The 27230-nt window shown below is 37.7% G+C and overlaps 1 protein-coding gene across 13 annotated transcripts in view; it reads left to right on the top strand.

The window, feature by feature from the left end:
- The window catches only part of DCLK2 (doublecortin like kinase 2), a 162863-nt gene that overhangs the window by 14564 nt on the left and 121069 nt on the right, over positions 1-27230 (top strand). For all 13 annotated transcript variants that reach the window (XM_019828866.3, XM_011281625.4, XM_011281624.4 and 10 more), the window contains exon 2: positions 6264-6598. In XM_019828866.3, coding sequence (XP_019684425.1) covers positions 6264-6598 — 335 coding nt within the window. The remainder of the gene's footprint in view (positions 1-6263; positions 6599-27230) is intronic.

Raw genomic sequence — 27230 nt, 5'->3', positions numbered from 1 at the left:
GAGGGTGGAAGTGTGTGATGTGCTAAGGAGTTTGGTCTTTATTTCAAAGGCAGTGAAACAAGCAGATGACATCAGATCTACATTTTTAAAAATTTGCCTTGACAACTATGTGGAAGATGGAATGAGGCCCCATAGAGAACTTAACTACTCTAATCCAAGGAGAAATGAGAGGAGGCAGAGTCAAAGAGGATAGATTCCAGAGATGCTTAGACCAAGGTCGACAGTTTTGCCAATTCTGTTGAATGTGGGAAAGGGAAAAGAGAGGCAGGAGTCTTGATTTTTGGGTAGGTGTCCATACAGATGGTAATTTCATTCAGTAAGTTGGGGAATTCAGGAAGAGAGTTTGAGGTCAGAGTGGCCATAATGGGGAGTGGAGTTAGTTTTAGGCAGTAGCATGTGAGATATCCATAGATTATCTAGCAGGAGTAGGCTGGAGATGTCCTCAGGATATAGGTGGTGTTTGAAGCTGTGGAGGTGAATGCAATTGCCCACAGACAGTCTAAGGAGGATGAAGTAGATGCGTGGGAGAAGAGGATCCTGAAGAGCAGACCAAGAAAGAGTAACCAAAGAAGTAAGAGGTATAAACCAAAAGATACCAGGTTATGGAAGCTAAGGAAAAAAGGATTTCCAGAAGAGAACCGTGACTACTGTCCAGTGCCCTCAGAAGATACCAAGTGAATTTGGAAGGTGTACTTTGCCTTTGGCAAAGACCCGTTTGGGGATCAGGGTGTTCCAGCCAGGGGAATGCAGGGAGCAAAAGTAATGCCACAGTGGCTGAAGAACAAACAGTGGGTGAAAAAACATTTGAGGAGTGCTTTTTAACTCAGCAGTGAATGGAAGCCAGAAGCACATTAGGTAGAGTGGGATGAGGAATGAAGAGAGGGAGGATTTGTGTGTGTTTAAGGTGGGAGGTATTTGTATCTAATTCTGGAGAGAGGGCTGCCTAGTTAAATGGAGAAGAGAAGAACAATGTCCCTGCAACTGCAGTGTGAGGAGACAGAAAGATCTAAATCCTGGTGGAGCGACTCAACATCGAATAGGAGGTGGCTGTCCTATTACTGAAAAGGGAGAGAAGGTGGGAAAAATTGTCACAGTCTGAAATACGTTTGTGGCAATGAAAGTTTTCAGAGACAAGAAATTGGGGAATTCTTGGCTTGTAATATCCTCTTGCCTCTTTTTTTTTTTTTTTTAAAGATTTATGTTATTTTTAGAGCTGGGGGGGGGTGGGAGAAGGGCAGAAGGGGAGAGAGGAGAGTGAAAGAATTCCAAGCAGGCTCCACGCTCAGTGCGGAGCCCCCTGTGGGGCTCAATCTCACAATCCTGGGATCATAACTTGAGCTGAAATGAAGAGTCCAATGCTTAACCAGCTGACACCCAGGTGCCCCTATCCTCTTGCCTCTTAAAGAGGAGGCTGTATCTTGGGTTGAGTAAGGATGAAAGTTAATGGTTAATACCCAGGTTGTATTACACAATTGTAGACAATTTGTCAGCCTGCTAACTATGAAGTAAAGTGACTTTGAACAAATGTCAGTGGTAAGAAGCCTAACCCTGCCACTGTGGAGTCTTAAAGGATATTCAAAGACTTTCCCTTTGTACATGAAAACAGTTAAGTTTTATAAACCACCTTATGCTTCTATCCATCTTCTTTCTATACATAAAGCAAATTTTCTTTGTATGTAGTATTCATGTGATTATAGTTTCCAAAATGATTTCCCCCCAAACTCTTTGGTGACAGAACTATTACTGGAAGGAGGGAGAGAAAGAAATTGAGAAAGAGAGAGAGAGAGCGCGCATGTGTTTGTGTGTGTGTGTGTGTGTATCTCAGTTCTCCGAGAGAACCACCAGAGTCCACCAAGAACATACCTGTAGTCAAACAAGTTGAGTTTATTACTCACTGCAGTAAGGAGAATAGACATTGGAGTATACCATGGGGCATCTTGGTAAGAAGGTGTTAGACCTATCATAGAATTTGGGCTTTGGTTGGATAATTTCAGGGAGGATCTGCAGAAGCAGGGACTTGCTCTGTATTGGGTGCTGTTAGAAGGAAGGATAATTCTATGAGTATCTCATTAAATCTTATAGGGAGCACAGAGTATATTGAGGAAAAAGCTATAATTGGTAAAGAAGTGTCAGTAATTCATTGAGTTGAGAGGAGGATGTCTCATTTTGTGGGTTGCACAGCGACCTTGTTTTTGTGTCACTTTACCATAGCCTGAGTGACTTTGATATATTCTGTGAGCTTATATCCCAGGGAAGAACATAGGTCTGTCTGTGAGCATTAGACCAGCTTGTAATAATGTCAAGATCGCTGTTAATGTCAGATCTGTTGTGGACTTCAGGGACTTCTTTATTTTTCATATGTCCATATATGATATATGTATACATACACATTTATATCTTAGTTTAACTCTTATGCTTATCTTTTCCTTGTTGGGTAAGTGTGGTTTTAGTACGTATTGGCAAATTTTAAAAAATCTTTTCAGGGGCACCTGGGTGGCTCAGTCGGTTAAGCGTCCGACTTCAGCTCAGGTCACGATCTCGCTGTCCGTGAGTTCAAGCCCCGCGTCTGGCTCTGGGCTGATGGCTCAGAGCCTGGAGCCTGCTTCCGATTCTGTGTCTCCCTCTCTCTCTGCCCCTCCCCCGTTCATGCTCTGTCTCTCTCTGTCTCAAAAATAAATAAACGTTAAAAAAAATTAAAAAAAAATCTTTTCAGAATATGTATTTTATCGGTATATCAAAACTCATTACTTCAGGATGTACTTTTTCAGGTGTATTAATAGCATAAGATGTACTGCCATTTGTTACATTATTGGGGAGTCAGCAGAAAACACAAGATTCTTGAACTGATCCAAGTAGAAAGTAGGTGGTGGTCAGGACACAGAGAGTGGACATTTTGAGAACTATTTAGAAAATAGGACAGAACTTGATGTCAGAATGTAGCATGTAGGGAAACCAGAAGAGTGAAGAATGGTGTGTAGGTTTCTAACTAAGTACTTTTAGCAGGAAGTGATATTCCTCGCCAGGACGGGGAGGTAGGGGGAGGTGACAAGTTGGCAGGAAGGTAACAAATCTTAAACCAGAATCTCTACAGTAGCATGAATCTGGTTGAGGGGAGGCTGATTGCTTCTAAGCAATCTTGTGGGTGCTTAGTACCTAACAGAATAATAATTTATTGTTTGGTTAACAGCAAGAGCTCTAACTGGCCAAGGAACCAAAATCTTAAATTCTTTTGTCACCATATTCTCTCCTGATAGACAAATATGGAAGTGAAAAAATTACAATCAGAGACTGTTTAATCAGGGTGGGGACATAGCAAGGGAAACTAGCCTAGGTATCTTGGTGGCTATTGTTATCAAAGTATGACATCTGTACTATAGGGCTTTATGTGCCCAGTATACAGAAACACAGGTTTACCTGTCTTAAACCTTGCTGCTGAAATGTTGTATACCAAGAATGCCAAAGTGGGTATCTTATTATGTCAGCATTTAGCATGTGAGCTAGCGCATAGTAGGTACTCCTTGCATATTATGAGGAAGAGTCCAGGCCTAACTGAAGAACACTCTGTGGACTGTTATTTGTCTGCCATGCGTACAAGGAAGGGGTGAGGCTCTGTCTAGCAGGCGTTTGCTGGTTCAAAACTTTATATATTATAGAACTGATCTACAAGTCTTTGTTTTTTATTTATTTTTTATTTTTATTTATTTATTTTTTTCAACGTTTATTTATTTTTGGGACAGAGAGAGACAGAGCATGAACGGGGGAGGGGCAGAGAGAGAGGGAGACACAGAATCGGAAACAGGCTCCAGGCTCTGAGCCATCAGCCCAGAGCCTGACGCGGGGCTCGAACTCCCGGACCCGAGATCGTGACCTGGCTGAAGTTGGACGCTTAACCGACTGCGCCACCCAGGCGCCCCAGTCTTTGTTTTTTAAATAGGCTCTATGCCCAGTGTGGAGCCCAATGTGGGGCCTGAACTCACAACCTCAAGATCAAGATCTGAGCTGAGCTTGAGTCAGACACTTGACTGACTGAGCCCCCCAGGTGCCCCTGATCTACAAGTTTTGTTTTGTTTTGTTTTTAATGTTTATTTTTGAGAGAGAGACCGAGGCAGAGAGAGGGAGACAGTATTCAAAGCAGGCTTTGCGCTGTCAATGCAGAGTCTGATGTGGAGTTCAAACTCACAAACCATGAGATCATGACCTGAGCTGAAGTCAGTCCCTTAACTGACTGAGCCACTCAGGTACCTCTACAAGTTCTTAACTGAAACATTATGAAGCAAAAAAGGGAGAGAAGGAGGGAATTAAAATGTACGCGTAACCACACATACACAAGTTAAAAGACAGACTTCCTCTACCTGTTTTCATTCTGGCATCCTGAACCTGTGTAAAGAGGCAAAATACAGACGAATTTCAAAGGCAGTTTGCTTGGTTGATACGTCAACTGTGCAGGGACTAGGTTGATCAAGGAAATCTGACATACTAAACATGCTCTTGTTTTGTTTCTCTTTGCCATTGTTTTTTTCATTTATACTGGGAAAGGCTTTTCCCCAGCTGACTTCTCCCTCCCCTTAAAAAAAAAAAAGACAAAACAGTCTCTTGCTGAAATTTCCTTTTCTTCCTCTTAATATTTTGAATCAGAACATACCATTAAGTTTTTTATTGTTGGTAAAAATAGAGCTTTTCAATGTGAGACTTGTGTTCTCCATAAAATTAAAGCAAAATCATAAGTATTTTTGCTCATAAATACATGCATGTGGTATATAGTTCTATTTTACGAAATTTATGCGTGTATTTGAAATTACATACCACTTCCCCAGATGATTACACTGTGAAAAGTGATTTAGATAAACCTACAGAGATGAAAAATCTCTAACTGAATGGAGATGGTTGGGCTGGCTTTCAGACTACTGGTGTGGAAGCAGCATTAAAGCCTGTGGCTGGTTCCCTAGTTGGACAGTGGCCTCGTTATACCGTTAGATAGAAGATGTTACTCCTCTTTTTAGACCCTTCTTATATGCCTGATCTGTTACTGAATTGTTTGTGTGCCTTTGGGAGTCTTCAAGTTCTCCATTAATCAGAATTTTAAGAACATCCTAAATAATAGGATGTTAAATATTTATATTAGTAGGTTTTTCTCAGGAATTCCTCTTCACTATTTTGACTATTTTTGTTTTAAGCATGAACGTTAAGACTGATGTCATATAATTATTAAGAGTGAGACTGTTACACTGAAAATGAGAAAAAATACTGGATTCTTTTTGAGTTAGAAGGTATATTAGAGAAAATTTTACAGTGTAGTCCTCTTGTATGCCAGAAAGGTGAGAATAAAAGGATTGGGTGACTTCTGGGTTTCCTGAAAGAAAAATTATGATTTTAAACATATAATTATGAATTATGGTTTTCAACATATAATTATAAAAATTATTTTTCAACCTGTAATTTTGGAACTTAAAATTAATGAACATTGACTTGGTAAGCTAATCAACAAATATTATAGTTTTTGTATTTTACTTAATAAGAATTAGGCAGAAGGCTGCATGAATAAGGAACACATCATTTTAAAATGCTTAATATCCTTTCCCATTTAAGTGAATATAGAAAAGGCTGTCTATTTGAACTATTCTAAATTCACATTCTTTAGTTAAGAAAAAAAAAATGCCTGAAGTATATTCCTTTGAGCTGTCAAAACTCTTCCTTCGTTTTTGCAGTACTTCATTGAGTAAATGATCTTATGACTAAATATATTTTAGACAGCTATGTGAGGATGGAGTAATCATTCTTCAATTAGGACTGAAATCTGTAATTGGAAGGAGAAAAATAGTTTTATTTCTTTGTGTGAATATATTATTTGTTCCAGAATGAGATTAAAAAAAAATTAAAATGGTTAATAGCTTTTGGAATTAGAAAGTACTCTAGAATTCATCTGATTCAACAACTTGAATTTATAGACAGTGATCTTGAGAACCAAAGTGCAGAGGAGTTATTCGGGGTGACATATTTGATCAGAATAAAGCCCAAATCTCTCTTGTTTCATTTGTCCTGTGCTTTTCACTTCGTAATGTGTGTTATTCTCTCTCTCAAAACCAATCTAGATGTTTAAATAGAGAGAAAGGTGGACAGAATGCCAAAGGAAAAGGATGTGAATCCCCTTCCAGCGAACCTGTTAGGTTTCAGAGTTCACTTAATGGGTCTCCATTTGTTCTTAAGATACAGTGCTTCTGTGGTGAGGATAATTATGCTAATATAACTGGTGTTTGTTTTTTTAGGTGAGAGTTACGTGTGTGCATCAAACGAACCATTTCGTAAAGTTGATTACACCAAAAATATTAATCCGAACTGGTCTGTGAACATCAAGGGTGGGACATCCCGAGCCTTGGCTGCTCCCCCCTCGGTGAAAAGTGAAGTGAAGGAAAGTAAAGATTTCATCAAACCGAAATTGGTGACCGTGATTCGAAGTGGAGTGAAGCCTAGAAAAGCCGTGAGGATCCTTCTAAATAAGAAGACTGCTCATTCATTTGAACAGGTCTTGACAGATATCACCGAAGCCATTAAACTAGATTCAGGAGTGGTCAAGAGGCTCTGCACGCTGGACGGAAAGCAGGTAAGATGTTCACTAGCCCCCCCAGCTCTCCGTCTTACTTTTAAAGTCTCCCTGTATCATGGTAGTTACATATTTGACAATAAGTAGTCCAGAGTCTTATAGAAGACTCTGATTTCACTCATATGTGGAGTCATATGGTATTTCTTTCACTGACTGGCTTATTTCACTTAGCATAATACTCTCTAGCTATAACCATGTTATTGCAAATGGCAAGATTTCATTCTTTTTTATGGTGGAATGATATTTTATTGTGTATGTGTATATATATGTATACATGTATATATATGTTTGTGTATAAGTATATGTATACTTATACCATATCTTCTTTATTCATTCGTTTATTGACAGACACGAGCTGTTTCCGTATTTGGCTGTTGTTGATAATGCTGCTCTAAACATCAGGGTGCATGTATTCCTTTGAATTAGTATTTTTGTATTTGGGTAAATACCTAGTAGTACAATTGCTGAATCATAGGCTAGTTCTATTTTTAACTTTATGAGGACCCTCCATACTATTTTCCAGAGTGGCTGCACCAGTTTGCATTCCCACCAACAGTGCAGGAAGGTTCCTCTTTCTCTGCATCCTTAACAATACCTGTTGTTTCTTGTGCTGTTAATTTTAGCCATTCTGACAGGTATGAGGTCGTATCTCATCGTGGTCTTGATTTGTATTTCCCTGGTGATGAGTGATGTTGAGCATTTTTTCATGTGTCCATTGGTCATTTATACATCTTCTTTGGAAAAGTTATCTGTTCATGTCTTCTGCCCGTTTTTTAATTGGATTAATCATTTTTGGGGGGCTAGGGAAATGTAAACTTCTGAGGGAAGAGTAGAAGTTGAAGAGGCTTCCTATATTAAGTGGAAGGTTTTCTAAGAATAAGAACACCTGTTGACTAGTAGAGTCATTTATGGGTTTGGTAACTTGTAGGAGTCCAAATTAAGGATATTTAACATTTTTAGAAATGTTAGAAAAGCCTAGAAAGGAGAAACCTTTTCTCCTCACCTATATATAATGTTGAAAATGCATTTCAAAAAAGTATTTTGATAGGAATGTCTATGTGAGTTTCATGGAGCACCATGGAGGTAATTAATCAGCATTTCTGAAAAATATACAAAAATTACACAGGAAAGTGAAAGCCAAATTATGGTAACAATATATCAGGAAATCTAATGGGCTAAAGAAGAAAAATTAGGCATAGTGCCCAGGTGGCTCAGTTGGTTGAGCATCCAGCTCTTCAGCTCAGGCCATGATCTCATGGTTCGTGAGATCAGGATCTGACCCTGTGGAGCCAGCTTGGGATTCTCTTTCTTACTCTCTCTCTGCCCATCTCTTGCCTGTGCATGCTCTCTCTCTCAAAATAAATAAACTTAAAAAAAGAAGAAAAATTGGGCAAATCTGAAGAATGCATGAATACTGAGTTTTGCCACAATCAGATTATCATTCCTAAAAAGAAACATGTGGCTTCTGAAGTATATTTTTTTCCTAATTTCAATAAAGGTAAATTGTTTGTATTTACATTTTATTGAACATTATAGTTTCCAGCATTAAATTTGTTTCTTCATTCCCTTTTGTTTCTTCCCTATAGCACACTTAATTTACTCTGAAGTGTTTAGCTCATATAGTGCTGAAACTAAAACATTGGAGCAGTGCCTTCTAGAAAAAATGCAAGAAGGTAGTTTTCTAATTTCCTAACACCAGATTCCTAACACCTAGTTAGCTGATTTTTTCTTGAAACATTAACAGAATTTAAAAACTAGGTTCTAAAAATTCCAGCAGATTATGTTGAGCTAATAGTGACTTTTCTAATTAATTAAATTGGCGATTGGAAGACATGACCTTTCATAGCAGCCTGCCCAAGGTTCATTGTATGAATGGCAACAGACACTTTACAAATTGAGTTAACAGCATGGCACAAGACAAGACTCATTGTGCAAGTGAGTGAAAATTAATTAAAGTAAAATAAAGATGTGGCAAGTTAAATAACTAATTCTTGGTTGACACAGGAAGACAGGAAACAGAGACAAACATTTAAGACCCCTAACAAAAAGAAAAATGAAAGCCATAAATGTGCAAAATTAAAAAACCTGAATGGCATATAAACAGTAAATGCAGATGAGGTTTTAAAAATTGAGATTGAAAATCTCCAAATGAACATTTTTCAGGGAAAATGGAAGTAAAATACGGAAGTTGAACATCTAATTGAAATGGGTGATCATTGAAATGTTAATAATTATCTAAAAAATTACCTTCAAAGAAGCTCCAGACTAGATATATCAGTATGTAAAAATGTTAACTAAAGCACAAGCAACCCCAAATTACCCACATATTAAAAAATACTACACTACTAAGAGCTGGACTTAATGACAGGAATTAAAGAATGGATCACTGTTAAGAAACCTGTTTATACATGAGATCTAGAGGATAAAGCATAAAGGCACATGTAATCCCAAAATGGTTATAAAGGTATTTGACAAAATACAAAATTAATATTTAGCTAAAGATTTAGTAATAGGGGCACCTGGGTGGCTCAGTTGGTTGAGCATCCAACTTCAGCTCAGGTCATGATCTCGCGGTTCGTGAGTTCAAGCCCTGTGTTGGGCTGTCTGCTATAAGTGGGGAGCTGGCTTCAGAACCTCTGATCCCTATCTCTCTGCCCACTCCGCATGCATACCCACATGTTCTCTCTCTCTCAAAAATAAATATTTATAAAAAAAATCAGTAATAAAAATGGACAGTGAAATCTCTAATACACTTCTAAAAACTACCACCTGACACAAAAAGCTTATGTAGTGGTAAACAAATGAGATATTGGAAGTATTTCTATAATAGGTATGAGGTAATTGCCTGACAGCCCCAGTATTCAACATTCTTCTATGTATTCTCCCTATTTTTTATTTATAATTTAATTGCAATTTCAGTAAGAACCTAAATGAGATTTTTTTTCTGGTGGGGGGAGGACTACCCAAGTGATTTCAATAGCTAATCTGGAAAAAGAGGCAGAAAATTTTGTAAATAATGATTAATGGGCTCTTATGCTACCAGATATTAAGTCATCATCCTGATTCCATACCAAAAATAAATTCCAAGTGTTTTAAAAATATAGACATCAAATGAAACAAAAGAACTAAAAGAAAATATGTCAATAGTTAGGTTGAAATGAGAAAGGAGTTCCTAAGCATAAAAATTGCGGGAAAATCACAAGGGGAAAGGTTGGCTAGACAACTTACAAAATAAAAATTTACAGATGTCATTAGCAAGATTTAGATCCTTTGTATTGAGTTATAGTAGTTGAATAGGGAAAAAACAACACTGCAATGGCAAGATAGATAAAAGACAACAACTTGAAAAGATAGAATTATAAATACTGAGTATAAAAGAGTTCAATCTCACTAAAAAATGAATTAAAGCACTGAGATAGTATTTTTGATATTTAAAATTGACAGGTTTTTAAAGAAAATTTACTTTTTTTGAATATGGAGCGAATTGGCATTTTCAAAGAATGTTGGAAGTATAAATTTTATAATCTTTACGGAAAGCAATTTGTTTTGTACAACTTTACAATGTTCTTACTATTTGAATTGATAAATTAACTTCTAGGAATTTATCCCAAATAACCTGAGATGCAAACATGATTATGTATAAGAATTTTCATTTCAGCAATAAAAGCAAAGGATTCAAAACAACTTAAGATCCCTAATGTAGAAAAGAGCTAAATAATAATACCATAGAATTCATATGTAGCGGCCATTGAAAATTATATTTGGGGGAATATTTATAAAGACCTGGGAAAATGTTGAGTGGAAAAAGCAAGAAAAAAAACCTCTGTAGTATGTTTTCAATTTTGTGTAAGAAAGAAAAGAAGAGGGAGATTTATAAAAAACTAATTCAGAAGGAAACATGATTATAGTTGCCCTCAGAAATCCAGTATATGCTGTTCTGATTTCTAAGCAGACTTTCTCATGTCTTCTTAGAAGCAAAAACTTAAGCACTGAGAAGGAAAACAAAGACTGATTTCAATCAGTTGTAAAATGAAAACATTCTGAGTTAATCTTTGAAATTTTAGCATATGACTATAAAATGTTACATGAATCACTTTTGTCACTATATAGAACTTACAACATTACTTCCCATGTGCAAAGAAAGAAGATATCTTTAAACTTTCAAATAAAGTACTTCTCTGGAAAAATGATAGATTTTACTTTTGATAGACACAATTTTTAGGTGTCATATTTTCAGAATTCCAGGTATCCTTAAAAGCTATAGTTTTCTTGGCATGCTGATCCAACACCTGTGCTATAGGTTGATTTGCTATTTAAAACTTGAAGTCTGATTTTTGGCTAATATGTGTTATAATGAGAACTTTTATTTCTTGCTTTGAAGTAGTGTAGGAAATTTGTCTTATGCTTAAGGTTAATGCAAATCTTTGATCAGTGTTCATTTTGATTTGATTTTATAAAATGATTTCTTTTTTAAAAATGGATGTATTTTGAAAGAGAGGGGAGAGGGGAAGGAGCAGAGAGGGAGGAAGAGAGAGAATCCTAAGCAGGCTCCGTGCTGTCATCACAGAGCCTGACATGGGGCTTGATCTCATGAACAGCAAGATCATGACCTGAGCTGAAATCCAGAGTCAGACGCTTAACCTACTGAGCCATCCAGACACACCTATAAAATGATTTCTCTGTGGGCATGTAAAACAATCTGTTCTCTGAACATTTTCAAGAAGAGGACAGCTTCATTTAGGTGAAAAGAAAGGAACGAGAAAGGAACCTAGATCTGTTAATAAGTTGTCCCCACACAAAATTTTAGGCTGTCTGCCTTATCTGGTTACTTCTGCTCAGGTGCGGTTTTTTTTCATCTTACATTGATCTGATATTTAACACAAGGATAGAGTAACAATTTATAGGCAGTTCATCATGAACAGTCACTGATCTCATCCTGATACCTATGCTAGAGTCTTAAGGGGCCCTGGTTATCTTTTGTGGGCTTGAAGTCTTTCTTGATTAAAGCGTCATGTGCCAGTAGCATTATTGTTAAAACAATGTCCCTTGGATCTTCTCTTCCATCAAAATGGATTATCACATCTTCCTAGTAGTATTGATTTCATTTACAAGGTAGACTTGACTAGTACATATAACTCATGCATTTTATATCTCCTTATAAAATCACTTCAAATAAAGTAATATTTTAGGATTTTATCCACGTTAACTCTTGGTGGTTCTCAACTGGGTACAATTTCATCTCTAGGCGACATTTAGACTGGAGTCTTTTTTTTTTTTTAATTTTTACTATTGAAGTACTGTTGACATACAATCTTATATTAGTTTCAGGTGTACAGCATAGAGATTTGATAATTGAGTACATTACACAGTACTCACCAGAATAAGTGATTACCATCTGTCACCCATTCATTGAATGGGAATCCTTTTTTGATGCCATGCCTGGGCATGAGGATTCCCTGGCGTGTAGCAAGTGGGGAGAGGCCAGGAATGCTGCTAACCATCTTACACTGCACAGAACACACACAGCATAATTTGCTGGGGTCCAAGAGGTCAATACTGCTAAGATTCAAAAATCATGGTGTCAAGTAAGTGAAATGATTCAAAAAGAAAGACTTGTTGGATTGTTACCTTTGTTACCATTTAGGCCACATGCTAAACTTTATTTCAGAACTTAAAGGTGTTCTCATAGTTAGTCTGTCTACTTCTTATCTAGTTGAGGCACGTGTGTCAGCATGATATGGTTTATAGTCTTTGTTGTATGATGCTAACATGCAGTTGGGCACTACAGTTTCACAGGGGAATTAAATAAAGATGTCCCAAATGGTTTTACATGTATTTCAAGAGAAATCTAAGAAATAATGATTTAGTCTTGTGGGATTTTAAGTATTTAATACTTAAAAGTGATGTTATCGATTTTTTTGAAGAAATGCACAATGTATGTGCTTATAGATGAAGTGACTAGAAAAAATTATCTGTAAATAGAAGTCATGACTATTTTCCTCTTAAGTAGTTTTTTTTAAACTTGGAGTTAATTTAGATTAAATGCTTTACTCTTATTTTTTAAATAAAACCTTGAACTTTTAAGTTAAAAGAATTGAGTAGGAGAATAAGGTTTACTTTTAACATTTTTTCAAAAGAGTTACTTTCTTATAATAAACTGCAGCAGGGGGGAGTTCTTTATAACTGTTTTTATTCTGTTAAGAGAATGAAAGGTCCAAATATAGCTTTTGTCCACATGTGTAAAAAATTCTAGCTTTTAGCTTTCCCAGAAACAGCAGAGTTTTAACATAAAAGAAACATATTTAGTAGAATTTTGGAACAAGTTGATTCTTGTCATGGACAGAGGCAAAGCAGACTCAGAAATTGCTAGCAGTTGATGCTTGGGGGTAAAATACTTCCAGACTTTGGGACCACTGCCAGTCTGAGGATTACACACATGCAGTAGATCCTCTTTGGGGATCATGACAACCCTTGGAGTACCGTCCTCTTATCACTCATCTTAGGGTTTATGAAGATTTCCGCCATCACTTTTTAAAAAGTTTAATTATTTCATGGATGCAATTATATGAATAATAACTTCTTTTTGTACCCTTTCTGGCATGACAGCTTCTAGTGAAAGTTCACTTCTTTGTAATAGACCTGACCATTCTTATTTACAGCATTTTTTCCCTCAAAAATTGCTACATGAAAATCAAATGGTTGATATCTGTTTTTAAATATTTTCTGTGCTTCATTTAATCCTGGTATATTTTTTCCTTGAAGTAGATGAGGACAGAGTTTGGTATTAATTCTCCCACTGCTCCCACTGCATGCATTTCTTTTTGTAGATAATAGAAATCTAGATGACTGTGTTTTGTCTTATTAGATACATCTTTATCTATACAGTGTGAGTAGCCCTGATTTAATTTATCCCAATCAGGAATCAATAGAGTAAGAGTAACTAGTAGGATTTTTCAGAACTGGAGGAAGTCTAGGCATAGGAAGAGAAAACATTCATTTGTTCTTTGATCCCCGAATGTAAGCAGATTTTAAGGAGGGGCGGGGGGGTTAATCTTAGTTTTTGATTTAATGAACCCTCTTTTCAAAGAGTGATATAAATAGTGGGAAGAAAGAAAGAAGCAGATATCCCTCTTATTTTTTTGTTGAAGTAAAGTTTGTGTTTTGGCATTCTGGTATCCTTTGTATAAACAGTTTCCCCTGACCTTAAATAATATTTTCTCCCTTTTAATGGAAAGCTGGAGGAAAACACTAAAATCCTGTTAGTAGTCACTGCAGTTGCAAATCAGGAGAAGAAGAGATGTTTAAGGAAAACAATTTCAGCTTGCAATGAATTATGCAATGTAAAGTGTAGCTGAGATAAAAATGTCATCATTGCAAACTCTTTTCTTTCCTTATTTATCCTTGGATGTCTAAGCTGGAGTAATGCATGGATCATAAAATTGTGTTAGATTCATTGTGTTTTTGTTATAAATGTATTTTGCAATGGTTATAATAATTGTTAAAAATAGATTTTGTTTCATATTTTAGAATGCTTAGAATAATAGCTAACAGCTTAAGTAGCTAATAGATTAAAGCTAGTAGCTTACTACAGCAGGCATTAGTGCTTTATATTAGTCTTCTCCACTAGTCCTCACAACAATCTTGAGAGTTTGGTATTACAATTCCCATTTTACATTGGAGAAATTAAAACAAAGTAACCATTCAAAATCACGCAGCTGGTGGTGGAGCTAGAATTCACACCCAGGAAGTATGTTCCAGCCCCTCTCCACCAACATACACATACACACTTCACTGCTGTGCTGTAAGCCTCCATGGTCAAGCTCTGTGAAAGCCTTTAGTGATAAAGATGCGGGATAAGACAAAGAACTAATAAGCTAATCAGGTTATTTCAGATTAAAAAAAAAATTTTTTTTAGGTTTTAGAGTGATACACTTTTACCTGGGGTTTATCTGCAATGCATTCTGTGTAATTATAGATTATATGACAAGATTATTCTTTGAATAGGATCTGAAAAATGGAAAAAAAGGTTAAGGAGTAATTATATGCTTGACAAAAAGATGACTTCTAGAGTTATTTCATAGATTTAATTTTTTTAATTAAAGAATATGACATTGCTGAAAATATAGAAAAAATAGGAAAAGTAAATGTACAATCTTACATTTTAACATTATTTTTAATACCATTGAGTATCCTACCCATATTTTTATATACATTTTTTTTCCTTAAGAGAAAATTACCCAAGTAAAGTCCATACATTTCTATTGGAAAATTCAGATGTTGGGGAGGAAAAAAATTTTCTCTTTTAATGTTCTTCTGGCTGGTCTAAGAATAAAATTTACATGAGACAAATTAACACGAGAAAATCATGTTTAATTTTGTACATATAGACAGTTCACTTAGACATGAGATTTCAGGATGGACCTAGAGGGTATAAGGCTAAATGAAATAAGTCAGAGAAAGACAAACACAGTTTGACTTCACTCTTATGTGGGACTTAAAACAAAAGAAATATAAGAAACAGACTGTTAAATATAGAGAACAAACCTGATGGTGGCCAGAGGAGGGGGGAGGTAGTTGGGGGGCAGGGATGCAATAGATAAAGGAAATCAAGAATATGCTTATCTTGATGAGCACTAAGTTACTGTATGGAATTGTTGAATCATTGTGTTGTACACTTGAAACTAATTTAACACTTTATGCTGGGGTGCCTGGGTGGCTCAGATCATGATCTCACGGCTCATGAGTTCAAGCCCTATGTCTGTGCTGACAGCTCAGAGCCTGGAGCCTGCTTCAGATTCTCTCTGTCTGTCTCTCTCTGCCCCTCCCCTGCTCATGGTCTGTCTCTCAAAAACAAACAAACATTAAAAAAAATTTAAGAAATATAACACTGTATGTTAATGATACTTCAATAAAAAAAAATTACCTTCCAAAAAACCCCACATTAATCCATTGTGATAGAGATGAGAATTAATAGTTATTTTTCAGGATGTTATTACTAGTGGGATGGGTAAGTGAGTCTGCTGTGGTGTTAGAAATGCTTTATAGCTTGATCTGAATGGTAGTTAACAGAGGGATACACAAATGGAAATATTTATCAGGTTGTTTGCTTAATATTTGTGTACTTTATGTAACTTACACCTCAATTTAAAAAAAAAAGGGAGAAAAAAGAAGAAAAAAAATGTGATTCCAAAAACAGGCAACATGAGATATATAATATCATTCTGGACCTGAGGAGAAGGGAATAGGAGTCCAAGCTTCAAACGGAAGGAAGGCAATTCACAGGAAGAATGGAAAGAGTCAGTGCTTGGTAAACAAATGTTTGCTGGGCCACCTAGAAACAGTGGCATATAGAGGACTTTGATCAAGCAGGCCTTGCTGGGTTCCTTCCTGTGTACCATACCTAGTTCATATTATACTGTCGTTACATAGGGTGATAATTCCCTTCCTGGTGCAGGTCCTAGATCTACATTTTTTTTCAGGCAGATGTTGGAGGGAAGGTCAAAGTTTCTTCCTGAGCCTTTTAGGCCTTGATTGTTTTCAGCTGGAAATAATCTTCGTGCCAAAGTTGTACATTTTGGGGTGATTTGTTTGAACTCCTTTACAAACAATTGAAAGAAATGCAAAGAGTGAAAGTTTCTTTTCTTTTCACATTTGCCCTTCTTGCCCAGCCTCACTCTACTTCCTAAAGCGAACTGCTAATACCAGTTTTGTTAATGCAATTTAAATACATATGTACACATACTTTTTACATAACATGGTTTTTACGTGTAATCATGTATCCTGCTTTTTTCACTTATTGATCATACTCTTCTATGTTGCTACATAATCTTCATATTTCATACATAAATGACTAAATTATATTCAATTGGCTAGACATACCATGATTTATTTAACCTATTGCTAGGCATTTGGATCATTTCCAGTTTCTCATTCTCTTATCCTCTAGTCATCTTGCTGTTTATAGATTTAACATGTTCTGGATCATTTCCTTTCCTTGGTGTAGATTCCTCGAGGTAGGTTACTGGAAGAGGCTCAAGTATTTTGGGGTTTGAGAGACAGCGATACTATCAAAACTGTAGACAAACAGTTGTCCTAGTTGGCAATGCCACCAGCATGTGCCCCAGTATTTCTGTAGCTAGGAGAGACTTATAAAAAGACCAGACATGACAGCCAAGCTGAATGCACATACTTAATTTGTTGCATGGAAAACGCACGTTCTTCCAAATTCCTTGGAAAAGCCTCCACCTCCAACTTGGATACTTTCTGTTCTGGAAGGTAGTTTAACAAGAAAAGCCAGTTGACTTGTGTATAAAGTTTTATACCAGAGGCAGGTGCTGGCCAACTAGTCCTGAAAATGTTAAGTTTAGTAGGGAGAGATTATTCTTTTTAATCTAATAACCCTTATTTTGGTACTATGTTGTCTTAATCTTGAACTAAAAAATCTATCACTTCATTCAATGTTTGCTTTATAACCTTTGCATAGATGCCAAAAATCCCATGGATATGTTTCTAGTATTTAGTGAATTCATGTAACTTTTTGCTTTGTGATATTTTGATTCAGAATTAACTCAAGGAGATTATTTGAAATAGATGCTTTGTAAAGTTAATTGTTGGCTTTTGGTGGTCATCGATAACTTTTGGATTTGTTTTGTTTTTGTAATTTATCATGAATATCTGCTAATCACAATTTCTACCAGTGATTACCAGTTGATTAGATTCTGAGAAAGGGTCATTCATCGTGCCTTTTGGTAAAAACAAAGACAGGTGCAAAGTCAGTGTAGTGTTTTAGAATGTGTAGCTTATTTAGGAAATTATTTAGTCCAGCCTGCTAATTTTATAGATGAGAAATCTTTGGGGGCTTGTGATAGCTTTTGAGAACCAGTTGGAATCTTGGGTTCTTCTCTTCCAGTTAAAGCCTCATCAACATTTTCTTTGTAATCTGCTTGTTTACGGACCACAGAGCAGTTCATAAACCTCTACTTTGGCCTGTTTTACTCTCTTCACTTTAGGGAAGTTTTTATTTTCAGCCTTATGACCATGGATTTTTCTAGAGAGCAAAAGTTAGGCTTGACCCTGGTCATCCATATTCTTAGGATGATGCCTTATAGAAGAGGAACTAATTGAATCTAATTTAAAAATTGCTTCATGGAGAAAAATAGGGCTAGAGTCTGTATTTCCTTTTTTTGTAATCCTGTGCAATTTTCTGGACTTAAAAGTTAACCTCTTATAATATTTTTTTTAAGTGAGGAAGAGCACCATACTTCAGTAAGACTAGCTTTCATGAATATTCTCTCGTTGTATTTTTAGAATATTTTAATTGTAGTGTGATGCAGCTGCCAGACTCGCAGCACAAAGTGTTGGAAAGCTCCATAGTCATTAGAGGTTCGCCTCCACAGAAGTTTAATTTTCAGAGCCCAAGGACTGTTGCAATGAAGCAGCGTTTACCCAGAAGGAGCATTCTGCTTTTCCTTGCGCATTTCAGGCTCTTCCCAAGACTTGAAATAATACAAGTTTTATTTAAAATTTTCTTTGTTTTGTGATGGTTTATGGCAAGTTTCGCTAAATATGAGCATGAAGACGTTTGATTATATTTGAAAATATCATTCTTTGTTTGCCCACATACTAAGTCATTAAAATGCCATTTAAGTTATGAGTTATGGAAGGTATTTAAATATCTGTGTCTGGGTACTTAATGAAACTGACATTAGGTTACATGGTTGTGTTTCTGAAGGATTAAGTTTATTAAACGCCTAGTCTGTAGTATCACTTATGGTATATATTTTTAGAAGTAAAATATGGTTGACACATATCGTTGTGAAATGGAAAGCAAAAGTTGTGCAAATGGATACTTGTGGAAGTCTCATTAGGCAACTTAATCCAGATTTTAACATTTTCACTTAATATAGTAGCCAAGATTTTTACATGTAGATAAAAAATAAAATTTTGAAACTTTTCTAGAAGTTTTAAAATTGATTTTCACCGCCAGATCATTCCTGCCCAGGCGGCACCAGTCAATGTCTTAATCACTAGTTTAGCCTCTAGGATTTAAGAGGGTTGTGGTCAGTGTGATTGTGCCCTGAGGAGCTGGTTGGGTGCATCAGAGTCAGAAAATGAAAATTGAAATTTGATTTAAACATACTCATTTCCTATGACACACAGTCACACTCTAATATTGAATGACACAAATTTCACACTTAGGCAATGGGGAATGTCATTAAAGATTTTTTTTAACGATGGGACTAACCCTTAGTGCCAAATATTGTGGCAGACTATTTACACATGTTGTCATTTAATTCTGTGATCACCCTGAGGGAGGCATATGGTGACATCTCTGCAAGGAATGCTATATTGCATACCCAACGAACTCTAGTCCTTTGATGTCAGTTAGACATCTTGCATATGATAGTGCATTTATGTCTGCCTTTGCTCCAGGCATTTTTCTATTTACTCTCAGAACTTGTTATCAAGATTCAAAGGAAGATCAGATTTATCACTTTATAATCATTTTTAATGATTTTCCAGAATCAGTTATGTAGCATGATTATTTACTTTAATCTTTAGACTTAGCTCCAAAGAGCTTCTTAGACTTTTCTCAAAACTTCTGTTCACCTTCACATGATGAAGAGTTTATTTTCATTTAGTAACTCAAGATGTCCTAGATTTGGTCTATGGAACCATTTGCAAGTTAGATCCTGTGTCTTTTTGACATATTTAAGGATACATAGAGTAAGGTTTATAGGGAACCCTGTCAGGGTCATGATTAGACTTTGTGGCAAACAAAAACACCAAAACAATTCTGTATCCCAGTGATTACTCCAGGTCTCCTGTTCTCAGGTGTCCTCTTTTTTTTTTTTAAATTTTTTAAAGGTTTTTACTTATTTTATTTTATTTTATTTTATTTTATTTATTTTTTTTATATGAAATTTATTGACAAATTGGTTTCCATACAACACCCAGTGCTCATCCCAAAAGGTGCCCTCCTCAATACCCATCACCCACCCTCTCCTCCCTCCCACCCCCCATCAACCCTCAGTTTGTTCTCAGTTTTTAAGAGTCTCTTATGCTTTGGCTCTCTCCCACTCTAACCTGTTTTTTTTTTTTTTTTCCTTCCCCTCCCCCATGGGTTCCTGTTAAGTTTCTCAGGGTCCACATAAGAGTGAAACCATATGGTATCTGTCTTTCTCTGTATGGCTTATTTCACTTAGCATCACACTCTCCAGTTCCATCCACGTTGCTACAAAAGGCCATATTTCATTTTTTCTCATTGCCACGTAATATTCCATTGTGTATATGAACCACAATTTCTTTATCCTTTCATCAGTTGATGGACATTTAGGCTCTTTCCATAATTTGGCTATTGTTGAGAGTGCTGCTATGAACATTGGGGTACAAGTGGCCCTATGCATCAGTACTCCTGTATCCCTTGGATAAATCCCTAGCAGTGCTATTGCTGGGTCATAGGGTAGGTCTATTTTTAATTTTCTGAGGAACCTCCACACTGCTTTCCAGAGCGGCTGCACCAATTTGCATTCCCACCAACAGTGCAAGAGGGTTCCCGTTTCTCCACATCCTCTCCAGCATCTATAGTCTCCTGATTTGTTCATTTTGGCCACTCTGACTGGCGTGAGGTGATACCTGAGTGTGGTTTTGATTTGTATTTCCCTGATGAGGAGCGACGCTGAACATCTTTTCATGTGCCTGTTGGCCATCTGGATGTCTACTTTAGAGAAGTGTCTATTCATGTTTTCTGCCCATTTCTTCACTGGGTTATTTGTTTTTCGGGTGTGGAGTTTGGTGAGCTCTTTATAGATTTTGGATACTAGCCCTTTGTCCGATATGTCATTTGCGAATATCTTTTCCCGTTCCGTTGGTTGCCTTTTAGTTTTGTTGGTTGTTTCCTTTGCTGTGCAGAAGCTTTTTATCTTCATAAGGTCCCAGTAATTCACTTTTGCTTTTAATTCCCTTGCCTTTGGGGATGTGTCGAGTAAGAGATTGCTACGGCTGAGGTCAGAGAGGTCTTTTCCTGCTTTCTCCTCTAAGGTTTTGATGGTTTCCTGTCTCACATTCAGGTCCTTTATCCATTTGGAGTTTATTTTTGTGAATGGTGTGAGAAAGTGGTCTAGTTTCAACCTTCTGCATGTTGCTGTCCAGTTCTCCCAGCACCATTTGTTAAAGAGGCTGTCTTTTTTCCATTGGATGTTCTTTCCTGCTTTGTCAAAGATGAGTTGGCCATACGTTTGTGGGTCTAGTTCTGGGGTTTCTATTCTATTCCATTGGTCTATGTGTCTGTTTTTGTGCCAATACCATGCTGTCTTGATGATGACAGCTTTGTAGTAGAGGCTAAAGTCTGGGATTGTGATGCCTCCTGCTTTGGTCTTCTTCTTCAAAATTCCTTTGGCTATTCGGGGCCTTTTGTGGTTCCATATGAATTTTAGGATTGCTTGTTCTAGTTTCGAGAAGAATGCTGGTGCAATTTTGATTGGGATTGCATTGAATGTGTAGATAGCTTTGGGTAGTATTGACATTTTGACAATATTTATTTTTCCAATCCATGAGCAGGGAATGTCTTTCCATTTCTTTAAATCTTCTTCAATTTCCTTCATAAGCTTTCTATAGTTTTCAGCATACAGATCCTTTACATCTTTGGTTAGATTTATTCCTAGGTATTTTATGCTTCTTGGTGCAATTGTGAATGGGATCAGTTTCTTTATTTGTCTTTCTGTTGCTTCATTGTTAGTGTATAAGAATGCAACTGATTTCTGTACATTGATTTTGTATCCTGCAACTTTGCTGAATTCCTGTATCAGTTCTAGTAGACTTTTGGTGGAGTCTATCGGATTTTCCATGTATAATATCATGTCATCTGCAAAAAGCGGAAGCTTGACTTCATCTTTGCCAATTTTGATGCCTTTGATTTCCTTTTGTTGTCTGATTGCTGATGCTAGAACTTCCAGCACTATGTTAAACAGCAGCGGTGAGAGTGGGCATCCTTGTGTTCCTGATCTCAGGGAAAAAGCTCTCAGTTTTTCCCCGTTGAGGATGATGTTAGCTGTGGGCTTTTCATAAATGGCTTTTATGATCTTTAAGTATGTTCCTTCTATCACGACTTTCTCAAGGGTTTTTATTAAGAAAGGGTGCTGGATTTTGTCAAAGGCCTTTTCTGCATTGATTGACAGGATCATATGGTTCTTCTCTTTTTTTGTGTTAATGTGATGTATCACGTTGATTGATTTGCGAATGTTGAACCAGCCCTGCATCCCAGGAATGAATCCCACTTGATCATGGTGAATAATTCTTTTTATATGCCGTTGAATTCGATTTGCTAGTATCTTATTGAGAATTTTTGCATCCATATTCATCAGGGATATTGGCCTGTAGTTCTCTTTTTTTACTGGGTCTCTGTCTGGTTTAGGAATCAAAGTAATACTGGCTTCATAGAATGAGTCTGGAAGTTTTCCTTCCCTTTCTATTTCTTGGAATAGCTTGAGAAGGATAGGTATTATCTCTGCTTTAAACGTCTGGTAGAACTCCCCTGGGAAGCCATCTGGTCCTGGACTCTTATTTGTTGGGAGATTTTTGATAACTGATTCAATTTCTTCGCTGGTTATGGGTCTGTTCAAGCTTTCTATTTCCTCCTGGTTGAGTTTTGGAAGAGTGTGGGTGTTCAGGAATTTGTCCATTTCTTCCAGGTTGTCCAATTTGTTGGCATATAATTTTTCATAGTATTCCCTGATAATTGTTTGTATCTCTGAGGGATTGGTTGTAATAATTCCATTTTCATTCATGATTTTATCTATTTGGGTCATTTCCCTTTTCTTTTTGAGAAGCCTGGCTAGAGGTTTGTCAATTTTGTTTATTTTTTCAAAAAACCAACTCTTGGTTTCGTTGATCTGCTCTACAGTTTTTTTAGATTCTATATTGTTTATTTCTGCTCTGATCTTTATTATTTCTCTTCTTCTGCTGGGTTTAGGCTGCCTTTGCTGTTCTGCTTCTAGTTCCTTGAGGTGTGCTGTTAGATTTTGTATTTGGGATTTTTCTTGTTTCTTGAGATAGGCCTGGATTGCAATGTATTTTCCTCTCAGGACTGCCTTCGCTGCGTCCCAAAGCGTTTGGATTGTTGTATTTTCATTTTCGTTTGTTTCCATATATTTTTTAATTTCTTGTCTAATTGCCTGGTTGACCCACTCATTCGTTAGTAGGGTGTTCTTTAACCTCCATGCCTTTGGAGGTTTTCCAGACTTTTTTCTGTGGTTGATTTCAAGCTTCATAGCATTGTGGTCTGAAAGTATGCATGGTATAATTTCAATTCTTGTAAACTTATGAAGGGCTGTTTTGTGACCCAGTATATGATCTATCTTGGAGAATGTTCCATGTGCACTCGAGAAGAAAGTATATTCTGTTGCTTTGGGATGCAGAGTTCTAAATATATCTGTCAAGTCCATCTGATCCAATGTCTCATTCAGGGCCCTTGTTTCTTTATTGACCGTGTGTCTAGATGATCTGTCCATTTCTGTAAGTGGGGTGTTAAAGTCCCCTGCAGTTACCATATTCTTATCAATAAGGTTGCTTATGTTTATGAGTAATTGTTTTATATATTTGGGGGCTCCGGTATTCGGCGCATAGACATTTATAATTGTTAGCTCTTCCTGATGGATAGACCCTGTAACTATTATATAATGTCCTTCTTCATCTCTTGTTACAGCCTTTAATTTAAAGTCTAGTTTGTCTGATATAAGTATGGCTACTCCAGCTTTCTTTTGGCTTCCAGTCGCATGATAAATAGTTCTCCATCCCCTCACTCTCAATCTAAAGGTGTCCTCAGGTCTAAAATGAGTCTCTTGTAGACAGCAAATAGATGGGTCTTGTTTTTTTATCCATTCTGATACCCTATGTCTTTTGGTTGGCGCATTTAATCCATTTACATTCAGTGTTATTATAGAAAGATACGGGTTTAGAGTCATTGTGATGTCTGTATGTTTTATGCTTGTAGTGATGTCTCTGGGACTTTGTCTCACAGGGTCCCCCTTAGGATCTCTTGTAGGGCTGGTTTAGTGGTGACGAATTCCTTCAGTTTTTGTTTGTTTGCGAAGACCTTTATCTCTCCTTCTATTCTAAATGACAGACTTGCTGGATAAAGGATTCTCGGCTGCATATTTTTTCTGTCTAGCACCCTGAAAATCTCGTGCCAATTCTTTCTGGCCTGCCAAGTTTCAAAAGAGAGATCAGTCACGAGTCTTATAGGTCTCCCTTTATATGTGAGGGCACGTTTACCCCTTGCTGCTTTCAGAATTTTCTCTTTATCCTTGTATTTTGCCAGTTTCCCTATGATATGTCGTGCAGAAGATCGATTCAAGTTACGCCTGAAGGGAGTTCTCTGTGCCTCTTGGATTTCAATGCCTTTTTCCTTCCCCAGTTCAGGGAAGTTCTCAGCTATTATTTCTTCAAGTACCCCTTCAGCACCTTTCCCTCTCTCTTCCTCCTCTGGGATACCAATTATGCGTATATTATTTCTTTTTAGTGTATCACTTAGTTCTCTAATTTTCCCCTCATACTCCTGGATTTTTTTATCTCTCTTTTTCTCAGCTTCCTCTTTTTCCATAACTTTATCTTCTAGTTCACCTATTCTCTCCTCTGCCTCTTTAAGCCGAGCTGTGGTGGTTTCCATTTTGTTACGCATTTCGTTTAAAGCGTTTTTCAGCTCCTCGTGACTGTTCCTTAGTCCCTTGATCTCTGTAGCAAGAGATTCTCTGCTGTCCTGTATACTGTTTTCAAGCCCAGCGATTAATTTTATGACTATTATTCTAAATTCACTTTCTGTTATATTATTTAAATCCTTTTTGATCAGCTCATTAGCTGTTGTTATTTCCTGGAGATTCTTCTGAGGGGAATTCTTCTGCTTGGTCATTTTGGATAGTCCCTGGCGTGGTGAGGACCTGCAGGCCACTTCCCCTGTGCTGTGGTGTATAACTGGAGTTGGTGGGCGGGGCCGCAGTCAGACCTGATGTCTGCCCCCAGCCCACCGCTGGGGCCACAGTCAGACTGGTGTGTGCCTTCTCTTCCCCTCTCCTAGGGGTGGGATTCACTGTGGGGTGGTGTGGCCCGTCTGGGCTACTTGCACACTGCCAGGCTTGTGATGCTGGGGATCTGGCGTATTAGCCGGGTTGGGTAGGCAAGGTGCATAGGGGCAGGAGGGGCAGGCTTAGATCGCTTCTCCTTAGGTAATCCTCTTCAGGAGGGGCCCTGTGGCAGCGGGAGGGAGTCAGATCCGCTGCCGGAGGTTTGGCTCCACAGAAGCACAGAGTTGGGTGTTTGCGCGGAGCGAGCAAGTTCCCTGGCAGGAACTGGTTCTCTTTGGGATTTTGGCTGGGGGATGGGCGGGGGAGATGGCGCTGGCGAGCGCCTTTGTTCCCCACCAAACTGAGCTCTGTCGTCAGGGGGCTCAGCAGCTCTCCCTCCCTTTGTCCTCCAGCCTTCCCGCTTTCTGAGCAGAGCTGTTAACTTATGACCTCCCAGACGCTAAGTCGCGCTTGCTGTCGGAACACAGTCCGTCAGGCCCCTCCGCTTTTGCAAGCCAGACTCGGGGGCTCTGCTTGGCCGGCGAGCCGCCCTCCGCTCAGACTCGGGGGCTCTGCTTGGCCGGCGAGCCGCCCCTCCGCTCCGGCTCCCTCCCGCCAGTCCGTGGAGCGCGCACCGCCTCGCCGCCCTTCCTACCCTCTTCCGTGGGCCTCCCGTCTGCGTTTGGCTCCAGCGACTCCGTTCTGCTAATCCTCTGGCGGTTTTCTGGGTTATTTAGGCAGGTGTAGGTGGAATCTAAGTGATCAGCAGGACGTGCGGTGAGCCCAGCGTCCTCCTAAGCCACCATCTTGCCCGTGAATCCCGGTTTTTACTTATTTTTGAGAGACAGAGAGCATGAGTCACGGAGGGGCAGAGAGAGATGGAGACAGAATCTGAAGCAGGCTCCAGACTCTGACCTGTCAGCACAGAGCCCAGTGCTGGGGTTGAACTCATGAGGTGTGAGATCATGACCTGAGCTAAAGTCAAACGCTTAACTGACTGAGCCACCCAGGTGCCCTGAGAGAACTTTGTTCTTAAGGGGCTTGTGAGTATTGAGGCATCTAGAGATCCAGTGACTGTCTGGTAGAATGTGTACTGGTATCTAATGGGTAGAGGCTAGGGATGCTGCTAAATATCTTACAGTGCACAGGACTTCCCTCCACAGCAAAGAATGAGCTGGTTCAAAACATCAGTAGTGCAGAGATTAAGAAGCGACAGCCTAATTTAATGGATATAAGGAGGGGGATATAAGGATATGGGGATTTTGAGAGGGAAATGGAAGTTGTTTTGGAGTGGCCAGTGTAAGAGATGTAGGTAGGTATATATGGTTGAGTATAGGTTTTTGAAATTAGGTCAAGGGCAAGATTATGCACAGCATACACTGTATTTCCAAAGGATGGGAACCTCAAAAATTGGGCTATGGATCGACATTGATGAATTGGAAGAGGATCAGATTTGCATTTTAGAAAGTTCACTTGGAGAGTGTGAAATGAGTTAAGAGAGATGATGAATCCTAAAGGATTCCCTGTCCTAGAATGTGGGAAGTTGTTTAAGGTAATATTCTTTCATTGTTGTAATATGTTTTATGCCCATGGGAGGTTGTTCCTAAACTGTATTCCAGATAAGAAGCAGACATTCCTAAAGAAATTTATGTAGTTTCAGAGAGTAAAGATTTGGTTTTAGCAGGAAATGAGAAAATTGGTGTAGTGGAGTTTCTTAAATCCATGGACAGAAAATATTTGGAGATTATAGAAAATCTTCACAGTGTGAAAAAGTGGTATTTTACTGCAATTCATTAATTTTCCTTTGTTTTTTATGCTGTCAAATCATTTCAGATGTTTGTGGCAGGATGGATATCAGTATTGTTATTCAGAAGAAATTCTGGATGTAGGTAATACTGCCTTTTCTTATTTTTACTGGAATTTTGACTACTTTTTCCCTTCCTTTCACAGCATACACCTGATATGATCAGGTGATCTGTGACCACAAGGTAAATTTATATTTGAGAAAATCTGTTGTAGTATGAAAAGTTCTGCAGTATTCTATCTCCAGTAACACATTTATTGTGAATGACTTAAAAATATAGTCACTATGATAACTAGGAAACCTGAATACAAAAGTGCTTCTTGGTTTAAAAGAAAAAAAGAGAAGAATACTTTTCCTTAAAATTATTATAGTGGGATAGAAAACAAATGGTCCAGTCTTCATTAGTCAATTATGATGTGATCTAATGGAATACTTTATAAATTTTAATAGCTTTAAAAATGTAAATGCTCATGTGCTTTGACTAATAAGATGTTATCAGAATTATATTGTTCAAAGTAATTTATTGAAGAATTATCCCTACTTTATTTTAAAAATCAATAGTGTTCCACCACTCTGGAAAACAGTATGGGGGCTCCTCAGAAACTTAAAAATAGACCTACCCTGTTATCCAGCAATCACCACCAGGTATTTACCTAAAGGATACAAAAATACTGTTTGGAAGGGGCACATGCACCCTGATGTTTATAGCAGCATTATCAGCAATAGCAAATTATGGAGAAAGCCCAAATGTTCATTGACTGATGAATGGATA

The sequence above is a fragment of the Felis catus genome, chromosome B1, assembly GCF_018350175.1.
Source record: "Felis catus isolate Fca126 chromosome B1, F.catus_Fca126_mat1.0, whole genome shotgun sequence".
In the NCBI taxonomy this organism is placed as follows: Eukaryota; Metazoa; Chordata; class Mammalia; order Carnivora; family Felidae; genus Felis; species Felis catus.
This window is presented reverse-complemented; position numbering and strand designations above follow the sequence as displayed.